General features: G+C 36.5%; 1 protein-coding gene across 1 annotated transcript; it reads right to left on the bottom strand.

The window, feature by feature from the left end:
- Positions 1 to 631: 631 nt before the first annotated feature.
- On the bottom strand, positions 632 to 12,346 carry LOC6048427 (muscarinic acetylcholine receptor M3). The gene is made up of 7 exons (XM_038254807.1): positions 12,108 to 12,346; positions 4,566 to 4,663; positions 4,181 to 4,484; positions 3,619 to 4,118; positions 3,388 to 3,552; positions 871 to 998; positions 632 to 811 (listed from the first exon to the last, which is right to left on the bottom strand). The coding sequence occupies exons 2-7, from the start codon at positions 4,650 to 4,652 to the stop codon at positions 685 to 687; spliced, it is 1,311 nt and encodes a 436-aa protein (XP_038110735.1). The 5' UTR covers positions 4,653 to 4,663; positions 12,108 to 12,346; the 3' UTR covers positions 632 to 684.
- Between the last annotated feature and the right edge of the window lie 2,962 nt (positions 12,347 to 15,308).

Genomic DNA, 15,308 nt, shown 5'->3' with positions numbered 1-15,308 from the left:
TGGTTAAAATACCCTATAATTTCCACTTCACTACCTAAAATGTTTAGCAAACGAATCCACAGTGCTCTCTCAAAAACCGTCGCGACTAGACTGAAACTAATTTCCACTGCTTTCGCTCAAACCATAATTTAACTAATCGATAGTTATGGAGTGCACATAAGATAACAAATTGATCCTTATTTACCTTCGCCTTCTCCGAGTTTAAAGCACCTGTCGTATATCATCACATTCAGCACAAATTTATCACATCAAAATCCTGCTGAACCAAACTATATCCAACCAGCACTCACCTTAGACGTTGATGAACTGTCCAATCTCCTACGCTCATGGTAACTGGATCGGTTGCATTGTAACAATATCTGTAAAAAAAACGGAAGCACCCGCGAATTGGCGTAACCAACGAGGATGATTTATCCAACACTCTTCAGATAGGTACTTGATATAATCTCGCTTTGTGCGATAAGAGCAAACGATTTATGTGACCCCTCCCGGGCATGACCTAACAACCCCAGAGCTAAGTGAATGATACGAAGGCATACGAATTCGGCGTGGGTGGGTCGATGTCGATGTTCAACGATTAATTGTTGCCAATAAAAGCGGGAATCATGCATTATCACTTTATTGTTCTGGATATACAAAGGGAGAAATGTACACGGTTATAAAAATCGCAGCTGAAAATAAATGTTAATTTTGTGCTGTCTCATTAGAAGACTTTGTACCATTTCCATCCGGAGATTTACTGTCAGCCTTTATAACACTACGATTTCGATCCTTGATGCGAATAGTGGAATTTAGCCAATTTGGCACATATCTGCGGAAACGACTAAAAGTTAACGATGGTGATCGAACTGATTTTAGACCATTTCCTACCTTGATTTACCTTGGACTCGGTTCAAAAACTTTTCCTCGTTATTTTGGTCATCAACGCAAGGCTCTCGAGGCCAGAGCATTTTTCGCGAAAATGTCAATATTCGCCCTTTGGGCGGCTTGTCGGGGTTCTGAAAGATAATATCATCTTTGTTTATTAAAGCTATTTTGCATATTTGCATTATGCAAATATGTTTCTGCCAAAAAGTGTGCTTTTTTATAATTCGTTCAAATATTCAATTTGTCTTAAAGTTTTAAGTAATTATTTATTCCGGAAAAAAACATAGTTTTGTCTTCTTAATTGTGAATTAAGAAAATCTAAATTGAAAATGGATTGGAATTGACGATTTTTTTTAATTTGAAACTTTTTTTTATGTTTTTTTTATTATTGAAATTTTTCTCTCAGCATAGAAAACAAAATCTAAAAATGCAAAGCAATCCACTTTAACGACCCCCGAGTCTTTTGTGGTCTCTGTTGCAAGTTTCTGCTAATTTCTAGGTGTCCGAAGGCTATGTGTGGTGAGTCACCCAAAACCTCTTTTACGCAAATGGACCGACGTTTTACTTCCCCATCCGATAGAAGGCCAGGAGGATAAGGCGGGTATCGAACCCGCGCCCCATAGCAACTTAGGGATCGGCAGCCGAAGCCGCTAGCCACCGCGCCACGAGGGAGGAGAAAAAAGCTACGTACTCTTAATAGAAAAAAATAAATTTTGGAACCACTGCTCTTATACACAATAGGTATTACAATTGCTTTTTTTTGGGTATTCGATTCATGGGCTTGTTCCGGAGGTCGAACTGAGCGCAAATCGCAGGTTTGAAAAAATGTACAAAATCAATTTTACTTCAAAATTTTGGTAAAAAGCGCTTTTCACTTCAAAAATCATATTTGCATTTATGTTAATACTTTTTCAGAGATAAGGCCGATGCAAATATTTTCAAAGTTTTTGTCCCTCGGTCACTGTCATGGGGGGGAGGGGGGTAAAAAAATAAAAAAAATATTAAAAATTTAAATAACAAGCCATAGCCTCAACATTGGAATGCAAAAAGTGTTTCAAAATGCATTTTACACATACATTTACAGTTGTTTTGTAATTATGTAAGATTTGACTTTTTGCGATACTAAACATAAAAAAAATCAAAAATTCTAATAACATTAAAATTAACCGAAACATGATTAGCATGATTCTAAACGCATTAAATTGATTTCAACTAATCGCACTTAAAATTTCATAAAAATTTTGAAGTTTTCTCAAAAAATATTTTTGCCCCTTGATTTTTTGGTCCAATTGTGAGGGGAGGGGGGGGGGTTGGCAAAAACTTTAAATTAAATTTGTTCTAGCCTAAGCGGTTTTCAGCTAAATTGTAAAAAAGTGGTTTTGATTCAGCAGTTCTTCGCGAAACAACAACTTTGAAATACGGCAAAATTTAAACTTGTGCGATAACTTTAAATTTTAAGCGATGACCTATATTTTGGGCACTGAAATTTGCAATTGAAAGACGCGTCTAGGGGTATCCAAAAGTTTAAGTCATCACTTAGATTTAAAAGTTATTTTAGTTTTAGTTTAAAAAGCAGATTTTATTCTGTTTTCCTCATCTTTCAGTTTTAGCGTGCGGCACGTTGAAAATCCCAACATTCTGTCAATTCGCATCTGCCATTTTTGAGTATGTAATGTCAAATTTCCCGAGGAATCTGATACAAATATGTTCAGATATATGCTCTTTGGCCCAGACATCGTCAAAGCAGCATTTAAAATTTTCATACGCCTTTTTAATATGTTAGGCTTGATTTTTGCAACTCCAAACTATTTTTCTCTTGAGGAATCATCCATAAACCACGTGGATAGTTCTCAAAAATTTGTTTTACTGGTTTTTAGGTATCTAATAAATGGCGAAAAATCCTGAACACAGAATATTTTAGTTTGACCACTAGCTATGTAAAAAACGGAGGAGTGATATAAGTGAGAAATGGGTAATAAAGTATATAATCAAGCACATATTTGAGATTTGAACCTACTTTGACCATCGGAACAAGACCCTGAATGCCCGCAAAAATCATTTTGGTTAGCCTTTATAATAGGTACCGTCATCAGGGGTCTCGGGGTGAGATTGTATTACAAAAATACTAAAATTTCTATGACCCATTCTCATCTTCCCTCACCAACATCTCACCAACATCTCACCCAACGAATATCTATCAAAAAGTGAACCTTGCACAAAAGGCGAATCCAACGACCGATCAACTAATTTCCATCGAGCTTAGAATTCTTGATCGTGACATGGCTAAGCAAATTATGATAAGAACCATTCTGTTGTTAGAAAGCACAGCCAAAAATACAAACTCTGAAGATGAACGTAGACAGGCACTACTGTGCATTGCGGCAATTAAACAAGATAATCCTTCTTTAAAATACTAAAATAAATTTGGCTCACTAATAAGACTTTGGAAGTAACTTTTCCGTGTTTTAATTTTATTTTGACTTCCGTGAGCGACATGATTACTCTGATAATAACACCTACCTGCTTTTCCTCAAATCGACAAATCATACTGAGAATTCTGGAGCTCTTGAACGCCTTCCGGAAGGTTCGATTCGTCATCCCATAAATAACCGGATTCACCGCCGAGTACAAAAAGATGAAGGCAACCTTGGCAAACCACCACACCATAACGAAGCCCTCACTGACCTGTTTGTACAAAGATAAACCGTGGTTAATCAATGAAGACGCAAGGTGCTTTAAATAGACGATCACCTCAAAAGTATTTCCATCGTTAACGTCCTTGTAGTACACCATAATCATAACCGTAAAGGGAATCCTCACCACAACAAAGGACATCAGCACTACGAAAAGCGTTTTAGCCACTCGACTCTTGTACCTCACAACCATCGGATGCTCCCGATTCAACGCACTCCTCTCATAGTGGTCCAGCTTGCACAGAATGGCACTGTAAGTCACCAGCATCACCCCCAACGGCAACCAAACCAGCAACACCACGATCAAATCCCAATAAAGTGGCATAACTTGACGATCTTCAGCGCAAAACGTTTCGTGAAAGTTGCTCCAGTTGCGTTCGCGATAATTTCGGTAGATCGCAAACGGAAGGGACGCGGCGAAACCCACCAGCCAGCAGAGTCCGGTGGCCACGGCAACACTGGTGTTCTTGAGTCGAGCCTTGGACGGCAGTACGATCGCCGCCAACCGGTCGTAGCTGACGACGCACAGTGCCAAAACGGACGTTATGAGCAGGCCACCTGGAAGAAACCCAAAGTTCAATTCAAACCACGATTAGTCCAACCAATTGACAACAATTTACCCTCGATGAACCCCTCCAACTTGCAACCCACCGACCCGAGCACGTAACTCTGATGGATATCGTGCAGCAAGAACATCGGCGGACACAGCAACAGCGTTACGAGATCGATCAACGCCAGATTGGCGATCAGCAGATGGGTTGCGGTTCGCAGCGATCGATTCGAGAAGATTATCTCTAGCAGGACAACATTTCCAAGAATCCCAAACAACACGATCGGAATCAGAATGGTCAGCTTGATGATGATGTCTTTGTCCGGAATCTGCTCCCAGATTTCGGCTGGGTACGCGTACAAGGAAGTGTTTATCTGAAAAAAAAAGATTTTTTAAATGCGACTTGGCAACGTGCCAAGTCAAAGTTAAGTGGAGATCGGCTAGAAGCACCTTACCGCCACTGGCATGGCCCATAAAAATCGCGGGGCTGGTATTCGGACTAGTGCTGCATCGGCCGACTGCAAGCTGAAGCCGGTTTTCATCGTGACGCACGCTTGGAGGAAGAAAACAGAAGAAATTGAGCTGTTTTCGTGAAATAAAAAACATCGTGTAAGAAACGCTTTTCGATACGAAATCAAATCTATGATGCCATAGATTAAAATTTCAAGTCAAGCAGCAAGCCAGACAAGTGCATTGCCAAGCGAATCACTCATCTCAAATGATGCAATCATCTTCATTTGGAGGAGACGCTTGGTTAATACTGATTTGGGAAATTGATTAACTATTTTTGTTGTTCTTTGTCCAAAAAAATATATTCATTATTTCATTTGTCATTAATTAGAGAAAAAAAATATATTAAATACCGTCACCTGGAGCGAATTAGAGCTACAAATTTAATTGGGACATGAGTGTTAGATAAACTGATAGCTTCAAATTTGAAAATCAATGACCTGTTTTACCAGAATGGCCACCTCGGGAAAACCGGGAAAAAGTCAAACATTTGATTCCACCGGGATAAAACCGGGAAATACTCAGGAATTCGACCGACAATCCTGGAAAATTTCAGATTAGTTGAGTTTAAATAAAATTATATAAACTTCAAAACTTGTTCAAAATGTAATTTCATTACTTTCAATTATAAAACATTTTTTTTAAATTGTAAATTTATAGGAATTTATCAGAGATTATCAAACGTGATATCCAAAAATGTCCTTTTATACAAACAATCACTTTTAGGTGAATAAAATATGTTGGTCTCGGTAGGAAATCGGGGAAATTTTCATGATCGAATTCTTTTGGCCACCCAATGAAGAATTGTATAGAAAAATAGCTCAACAAAACAACAGAAAACGAGCATAAGGCTGGGTAAATCAGGAGATCTGAATTTTCAATTTGAATCATTACTTTAATAGAGTTAAAATGTTCACAAATTGTTAAGGAGATTATTACAATCAAGAGACCTGATTTTCGGTTCAAAGTTTAGAAATAACTCGCTCTACGAAAATTTTTATTTTTCTTGTTTAATGTTAATCTTGTTTCAATTTTAGTCTTTATTTTCAATTTTCCTTGTTTAGTTTCTATTGGTTTTTTTAAAGTATCATTACCTTTTGCCTTTCTAGTTTTTTTATGTTTATTTACAGTAACTTTTACAATTTTTTGCTTGATTGTCACATTAGGGTGTAATATCAAAATCGATTTTCTAGCACAGCAATTTTTCAGTTGCTTTTGGGGTCCTAAACAACTCCCCAAAGTTTGGGAATGATTGGTTTAGTCCTCACTTTGCGCAAAGCAATTCAATTTTTCACACAAATTTGTATGGGAAAAACCTTTTTTTTTGAGTTTTGATATTTATAAAATCCACGTTTCACGCTGTACTAAAACCGGATTCATATTCGGATGCTCTGGAATGTGCTCTACAACTTTCTCGAAGAGAGTATGGTGCTAGCTTGTCCCTGAAAGAAGATACAGCGTCCTCAAAACTCGTCTAAAACGTGATTTTCGAGCAAAAACGTTACTTAATCCACCTTTAGGTGGTTGGTGCCTTCCTCATATTCATAAAGTCAATGCATTCAGTAAAAATAGCAACATTCCCCCTTAACATGTTTAACAAATCAACTTTATTACTCATTTCTTTTGATATGGTTCGCAGACCATCAATATTTCTGGCTCATCGGCAAGGTCTGATAAAAAAAAACCTATCCAACGATAGTTCGCATGGAAGATTCAGACAATATTTTTATCACAATATCTGAAATCCGGCCTCCAAAAAGTGTATAAATAACACTTAAGTGCTAATAACTTTTGATAGGATTGTCAGATCCTTGATGTTTTAGGCTCATTTGAAAGGTCTTTCGATTATCTAACTAACGATGGGTCGCATGATAGACCCGGACATCATTTTTACTGAAATATCTGAGATCCGGCCTCCAAAAAGTGTATAAATAACACTTAAGTGCCAATAACTTTTAATAGGGTTGTCAGATCCTTGATGTTTTAGGCTCATTTGAAAGGTATTTCGATTATCTAACTAACGATGGGTCGCATGATAGACCCGGACATCATTTTTACTGAAATATCTGAGATCTGGCCTCCAAAAAGTATATAAATAACACTTAAGTGCTAATAACTTTTGATAGGGTTGTCAGATCCTTGATGTTTTAGGCTCATTTGAAAGGTCTTTCGATTATCTAACTAACGATGGGTCGCATGATAGACCCGGACATCATTTTTACTGAAATATCTGAAATCCGGCCTCCAAAAAGTGTATAAATAACACTTAAGTGCTAATAACTTTTGATAGGATTGTCAGATGCTTGATGTTTTAGGCTCATTGGAAAGGTCTTTTTAATACCTTTCTGAAAATGTATAACATGACAGGGTTTCTTACAAAAACCACCCTTTTTACAATCTTCCGGACATGCGCCAAAATCGTTTTTTTAGCATAACTTTTGAAGTACTTTACTAAACTTCATAATTTTCAATAGGGACTTATGGGACCCCAAGACGAATCGAATGAGACCAAAACGGTCCAAATCGGTTAAGCCAGTGCAGAGATAATCGAGTGCATATTTTTTGGTGCACAGACCCACATCCCTACACACACACACACACACACACAGACATTTGCTCAGAATTTGATTCTGAGTCGATAGGTATACGTGAAGGTGGGTCTACGAGGTCAAATTAAGAAGTTCATTTTTCGAGTGATTTTATAGCCTTTCCTCAGTAAGGTGAGGAAGGCAAAACACGTTTTAGACGAGTTTTGAAAACGCTGTATCTTTTTATAGGAGCAAGTTAGCACCATACTCTCTTCGGGAAAGTTGTAGAGCACATTCCAGAGCATCCGGATATGAATCCGGTTTTAGTACAGCGTGAAACGTGGATTTTATAAATATCAAAATAAAAAAATGTTTTTTCCCATACGAATTTGTATGGAAAATTGAATCGCTTTGCGCAAAGTGAGGACTAAACCAATCGTTCCCAAACTTTGGGGAGTTGTTTAGGACCCCAAAAGGAACTGTGCTCGCTAAATTTGGACAACTTTATTTTATTCCATACAACCATATTACACCCTATTGTCACATTCTCTGCTATAAAACGATACCATTGTCATTTAAATTGTTGAAAAATGCATAGAATCCTATTACATACCGTCATCTGGGGTGAATCGGGACAGCTGTTTTAGCTAGTTTCTTGCACTATAGTCTGATTGCTTTCGGTTAGAACAGATCCAGGTCAACTAAATTTGTGCATCGATTTCTTAATTTGAAGCATTTTAATTTTTTTAAAACTGTTGTCGCTATTCAGACTGTAGTCCCGACTCATCCCCGACCGGAGGGCCTCGTGGCGCGGTGGTTAGCGGCTTCGGCAGCCGATCCCTTAGTTGTTATGGAGCGCGGGTTCGATTCCCGCCTTATCCTTCTGGCCTTCTATTGGATGGGGAAGTAAAACGTCGGTCCATTTGCGTAAAAGAGGTTTTAGGTGACTCACCACACATAACCTTCGGATGCCTAGAAATGAGCAGAAACTTGCAACAGAGACCACAAAAGACCCGGGGGTCGTTAAAGTGGATTGCTTTGCTTTTTTTCCCAACTCACCCCAGTTGACGGTACATATTTAATAAAAAAACCAAAGTTGACCCCATAATAATGATATTTTTCAAAACATTGACAAAGTCGCATAAAACAAGTTAAGGGTCTGGCTCAAAAAAAAATCTATCATTCTTCTTTACCATGCATTTTAAATATCAATAATTGGTTGAAAATAGAGGGGTTTGAAATTTTTTTAGATCAAAGCCCGCCCAGAGGTCAGTGTTAAAAACTTAATTAGGCTTTTACATATTAGATTAGTTCGGAGCAAAAGTACGCACGGGGCGAAGGTACGCACCGGTCTTTTTGAAAAAAAGCTCATATTTGGGTTTTCGACTTGTTTCAGTGTAAATTTTATGCGTTTACAAAAATAAAGTGAAAACATTCAAGTTTGTGTAAGTTGTTGAGAAAAGTCACTTTTTGTCCATTTTGATCTGATATTAGAAATTTACAAAATAAGGTTTACAAAACTTCAGGTTCACGAAATCATTTAAACCATTTATCTACACGGAGAAAAAAGAGTTCCTAAAATCGTGAACAAGCGGTCATGAAAATGGGAACCTCGAACAAAGTGTTCAAATCCCATGGTACGATTTTGAAAAACGTACCATGAAATTTGAACACTTTGTTCGTGGTTCCCATTTTCATGAACGCTTGTTCACGATTTGGGAACTCTTTTTTCTCCGTGTAGTGTTTAGCCAAGCCAATTACCTTGCTAACCATTGAATAATTTTTTAAATTACTTTTCTTCTTATTTTTTACTATCTGTTTCCCAAAAGTACTTTGCGGGTCAAAGGTACGCGAAAAAATTTCGATATGTTTTTGCATAAAAGAAAAAATCAAACACATTGGATTATTTCTGATTTAATTGATTCAAAATCACTGAAAAATAGTATTCCTGCCAAAATCGGACCAAAAATATGCAAAACTAGAATGGTTTATAACCCTAAAAAAAATAAATTCAATAGTGTTACGTTAAAAATTCATAGTTTAAATTCCGGCGTGACTTTGATAGTCATAGTTTTTCTTGTTAAAATCATATTTAAGATGTTCAAACTTTATTTGTCCGTTAAATATACTATCACTAATGTAGCTGATATAGTTTTTAAGGAAAAAAATCAATGTTTATATTTAGTTAACTAAGTTTATAAGCTTTTAAACAAAATACATTAAAATTTTAGGTAGTTTTTTTAAGTCGAAATTTTGCCTGAAATTTGTTAAAACTAGTTTTGTATATAAAATTATTGATTTATATTGCATTTTATACTGAATTCGAAGCACGAATCAAGAGTTTTCACATTTTACATGACATTTGTACAACTGAAATTGCCTATAAATTTGGAGATTTTTTTTAATTGTGTTTCAAAAACACATATTGTTTATTACAGTCGACTCTCTGGTTGTCAATATCCAAGGGACCGTCGAGGAAGAGAATCATCAGTTTACAGAACGATGCAAAATGAAGACTCGATTGAAAATATTTTTTTCTTGATACCCAGCTATGGGAGAGAATCATGGCAACGTCCATCAAACAAAAACAAACTAATGTCAAACACCCTTCAAAGCTTCGTTTCGCCAAGAAAAATGTCTATGCAAGCCATGAGAAAGTGAAATTATTGACAACCGGAAGAGATTTTTTAAGCAACCAGAATCCAAGGGACCGTCGAGGAAGAGATCCTTCAAGCAAGGGAAAATATCGAGGAATAAAGACAATCGAAGTATGCAGATTGAAGGGACTGCAGAATTCATCGATAGATGGAGAATTATTGATATCGAGAAGATCGACAGCCAGAGAGTCGACTGTATTTACAAACTTATTTAACCTTCTCCTAGTGGAAAATTGTCCAAAGAATCCAAAACTGCTTTTCGTTTTCCGATGCAAAATCATGTTCATTGAGAAAAGCATGACACTTTAAGAAGTTTAAAATAATGTCTCTCATCAACATTTTCTTAACTAAAGTTAACTAACTTTTTAAACTTTTCAAAATTTTATGAAAAGTCCTTCTTGAGGTACTTTGAACACTTCTCTACCACGGTCAGTATGATTCTGAACCATTCCGTACGTAATTAATTGTACTCTTCATTTTGCGGAAAAATCCCAAACCTATCAAAGTCACCCCGTTTTACGATACCTAAAAATCGACCCCTATTGAAAACTATATGAAACATTGATTTTTACACATAAAATAAGCGAGAATCCCTTTGCCCCGCGTAGTTCGTCCCAAAAACAAACAACAATACACGTCATTGAATGTAATCCTATACACAATTAGATTTTTTTACCAAATCCGGTACATGTTGCAGTTTACCGAAATTTTCGGTCAAATGAAAATTACTGAATTCGGTAAACAAATACCACAATTCGGTAATAAAGTTCATTACCGTTCATCGTACAACCGATATTTGGCAATGGCCAAGTAGCCGCTGTTCCAATAACAAACAGTGTAGTTTTCCACTCTTTATTTTTTTAAGTCCTATTTCACACAAGGAAACCACACGACGGAGAACCATGCGACTCCATCATCATTAGTCAGCCGATAGCAACTAGGAGGTACCAACTGCTCAATAACAGCTGCAGAATGGCATAAATTGCAACAAAACTGACAGCGCAATGATAACTTACAATTGCGCTCCTCACACCATTTCATCATAAGGATATATAGATAAAATAATTGCACTTTTCCCGCATCATCTCACTTGCACTACAGTTGAACAATTACACTTGCTACCAAGTTCAATGCTTAGTAGCGGTTACTGCGTAGCATTGAGAGAGGTGTGATATGATAGAAAACAAACTAACTGTTCGATGAGCAATAATAATCGTATACAATTCAACTAAAAAATCGCATTTAATACCGCTATTGACCATATATCGCCATTGTCCCTCCAACGGAACATCCCCGGATGAATCTGGACTGATTCAGGTTGCGGCAAATTCAGTTATATTGGTAATAATCCTTATTACTTTGAAGATTTCGGCAATCTGGTCATGCCAATAAATTTCAACTAATTTTATTTCGAAACGTCAAGTCAGTTAATACTAGTTCCCGGTTGGGTTTTGTAGAGACTAAATTAAATACCCAACCACTTTTATCAACGACCGGTGTGGGAAGGGTAATTGAACTGAAATAGTAGCGCTGTAGGAGAATAAAATAGTCAGTTATGTGCGCACCGGTGGAGATGCTCTTAGTGAGGATTTTAGACTTTTTCGGTCGATAGCCACCACTTTTCGTCCGTGCTAATTTTTAAACTTCTCGTTGGCGCCTTCATATACAGTATAACCAGAATATCCATAGAACATTCAATATTAAGCCCTTTTGAAATGTTAGTCTTAATTTAAAAAAATTGAAAATATTGTTTTCAAAAAGATCGGAAAATTTCATATTTTAACATTGTAAATCTGACCATTAGTTGCTGAGATATCGACGTAAGAAAATGGTGGGTTGCCGATAGCAACTAGGAGGTACCAACTGCTCAATAACAGCTGCAGAATGGCATAAATTGCAACAAAACTGACAGCGCAATGATAACTTACAATTGCGCTCCTCACACCATTTCATCATAAGGATATATAGATAAAATAATTGCACTTTTCCCGCATCATCTCACTTGCACTACAGTTGAACAATTACACTTGCTACCAAGTTCAATGCTTAGTAGCGGTTACTGCGTAGCATTGAGAGAGGTGTGATATGATAGAAAACAAACTAACTGTTCGATGAGCAATAATAATCGTATACAATTCAACTAAAATCGTTAATTTGGGTTTTCTTGGAAATTTATTTATGGTATCACGATGATGTAGCTACAAAGTGCCATGGGTTTTCCTGGTTGTATTTAGCACAAAGTTCTATAAATCATTATCATTTTCATCAAACAGGTTTAAGCTGAGATTACCAAAAAGATTACCGTTGTAAATAACGCCTGGCTTCACTGATAAGATAACCGGGATAAATTTTTCCGATGTCAGTAACCGATTTGTTATAGTTTTCCCCCACTTTCACTTCAGAAACACGCTTCCACTTTGCTCAACGGCTTTACTCCAAGTGTGATTAGACTGATGTTTGGTATATTTACTAAACTGCGCAGGTCAGAGTGTCGTGATCCGATCCGATTACAAACGATACTACTCGAGGTTTACTATCGAACAGCTGGAGGAAAACTGATGGAAAATCTTGCCACGTTCCGATCGGATTCATTCCCAAACATACGCGCGTAAAATTCGCTACATTTATTTATAGAAAGTTGCAGAATAATAAAATAACTTCCTCTTCTCTCACCGGACTCTGTTTATCTTTTCCCTGGCGCGGGGTGGATTCCGCCAGGGCGAGTCGTCTCCACCCCGCGACAGTGAGTCAACATCAGACATCGAATTTTGGCCACTTTCGATTTTCCCAAGCGCTGTCTGTTGATTGGAGTGGCGTGGGCCAATCGACCGACAAAAGTGTGGTCGCGGGAATCTTTTTTTTTCTTTCTAGCGTGCGCGGGAAGTCCTGGAAAAGCAACATCTGCTGGGTGAGGGTGGCGACTTGGGTATCGAATTTAGAATTATTGGCTTTGATAATCATCATTTTACAACTTGTTGCATGAATCTCTTTTATTATTTTGTTTGTTTTTAGGTTTAGAACAGCAAAAAAAACAAAAACTTGCTGATATTTTCATAGAAATAATTTGGAAAGCGGTGGTCAACGATCTGAAAGTTTTGTTAGTTTGTAATAGTTTTATAGCTATTTAGTTGTGAAACTATTCACTTTTCTTGTCATTTGAGAAAGATGAAACGTCCTACTTTTACATAACTGATAAATAGTAGAAGTTTTCGGCATTGTTTTGAGTGATGAAACAAAAATTTTTTAGCACTATTTTGAATTGCTAATTTATGTGTATTATAACTTTTTTTTTTTACTCTAATTAAATATAGCTTTACTTCAAGAACTTGAAAATATGCCTTTAGAGCATCTCCACCGAATGCGCGCAGTCAGGATTTGGAAGCACTCCACCATCACTCGCACTGGTCGCTCATAAACGCGGGTTCCCCCGTGGATGTTTCGTTGGAGGGAAATTGGCTAGGAAATTGGACTTCCCCGGAGGAACCCGAACCAATCCGGGTTGTGGCCAGTCCACTAAATATATGTATTCTCGTCATTTCCATAACTTGAGTTTTTTTTTAAAAAAAGATCCTATAAGCTATTGTGTTTCATATGTTTATTGGACCTTTTCAAAAAATAATTAGATATGTGATTTAAAAATCGCATTTAATACCGCTATTGACCATATATCGCCATTGTCCCTCCAACGGAACATCCCCGGATGAATCTGGACTGATTCAGGTTGCGGCAAATTCAGTTATATTGGTAATAATCCTTATTACTTTGAAGATTTCGGCAATCTGGTCATGCCAATAAATTTCAACTAATTTTATTTCGAAACGTCAAGTCAGTTAATACTAGTTCCCGGTTGGGTTTGTAGAGACTAAATTAAATACCCAACCACTTTTATCAACGACCGGTGTGGGAAGGGTAATTGAACTGAAATAGTAGCGCTGTAGGAGAATAAAATAGTCAGTTATGTGCGCACCGGTGGAGATGCTCTTAGTGAGGATTTTAGACTTTTCGGTCGATAGCCACCACTTTTCGTCCGTGCTAATTTTTAAACTTCTCGTTGGCGCCTTCATATACAGTATAACCAGAATATCCATAGAACATTCAATATTAAGCCCTTTTGAAATGTTAGTCTTAATTTAAAAAAATTGAAAATATTGTTTTCAAAAAGATCGGAAAATTTCATATTTTAACATTGTAAATCTGACCATTAGTTGCTGAGATATCGACGTAAGAAAATGGTGGGTTGTTGGGGTGAGACTTAGGAAACATCAATTCCGTAGTAACAGTTCAATAGGGCGAATCTGCGTTTGTAAATAAGCAGTCTATCCCTTATGCTCAAGTGACAGTTCACGTACAGTAAGAGGGGGATAGACTGCTTGTTTACAAACGCAGATTCGCCCTATTGAACTGTTACTACGGAATTTTCCTATTTTTAAACCTTTTTTTTTGTTTTTTTTTATGGCAATATCTCAGCAACTAAGGGTTGTATCAACAAAGATCAAAAAAGCAAAATATAGAGAATTTTCTCAGCTTAAAAAAAATCAAAATTGGACAAACATGTGCACTAATTTCAAAAAATGAAAAACTGCGACTATTTTCAAAAAAGTTACTTAAAAATGGATTTAACTAGAAAACGGTGCACTATATCAAAATTTCACTGGAGTACTTTTTGATTACAAAATTGATTTTACATCGAGAAATGAAGATGACCAATTTTTGCGACCAATATTTCGATTTTTTTAAATCAGTATCGATTAAAAAAATCATAACTCGGTCAAAGATTTTTTGCACAACCTGGAAATTTTCTGAAAAGTTGGCATTTGATGTCCTCTAAAAATATCAAAAAAAAATAGTGTTTTTTTGCAAATCAAGTTTTAGTGTCAAAAAGTGAAATTAAAAATCACCCATTTTTTTACCGTGTATCATTTTTTTACTGTGTAGTCCTTTTCCATACCTAAAACTTTGTCGAAAACACCAAATCGATCAAAAAATTCCTTCCAGAGATACAGATTTTTGAATTTTCATAAATCATTTATGTATGGACAGCTGCCAAATTTGTATGGAAAATTATATGGACAAGCTAATGATGCAAAATGGCTTCTTTGGGCGTACCGAAAACACCATAAAAGTTTCAAAAAATACAAAAAATAAAATTCATAAAAAATACCGAATTCGTAGAGAATTGCTCTAAAGTCAAATTTCCGTTTTCTTTTGAGAACGAAAAAACCTACTCCTTACCTTTCCGTTCTCTTTTTAGACCTGAAATTAAGACGCCTAAAAATATGTAACATGAAACTTCGTTGTAAAATTAAACGTGGATTGCTTAACCCTCTACTGGCTAATTTTTTTCCTTATTTTTTTTTAGGTTTTCGGAATTACAAAAATGTTGTATGTAACTCGGTACAAAATTCGATTTTTGCAGCACCCGGCGTATTTATCCAACTCGGCAGAGCATCGTTGGATAAATGTACGACTCGTGCTGAAGAAAAAAATAACACAATAATAAAAA

This window comes from Culex quinquefasciatus, chromosome 2 (assembly GCF_015732765.1).
Source record: "Culex quinquefasciatus strain JHB chromosome 2, VPISU_Cqui_1.0_pri_paternal, whole genome shotgun sequence".
NCBI lineage: Eukaryota > Metazoa > Arthropoda > Insecta > Diptera > Culicidae > Culex > Culex quinquefasciatus.
The sequence above is the reverse complement of the archived record's forward strand: the minus strand, read 5'-3'. Positions and strand labels throughout refer to the sequence as shown.

Coding starts and splice junctions, on each gene's coding strand:
- LOC6048427 (XM_038254807.1), bottom strand. CDS start 4,652: ATGAAAACCGGCTTCAGCTTGCAGTCGGCCGATGCAGCACTAGTCCGA. Junction 3,553..3,618: donor ACGATGGAAATACTTTTGAG/GTGATCGTCTAT, acceptor TTGTACAAACAG/GTCAGTGAGGGCTTCGTTAT. Junction 999..3,387: donor GTCGATTTGAGGAAAAGCAG/GTAGGTGTTATT, acceptor ATTATCTTTCAG/AACCCCGACAAGCCGCCCAA.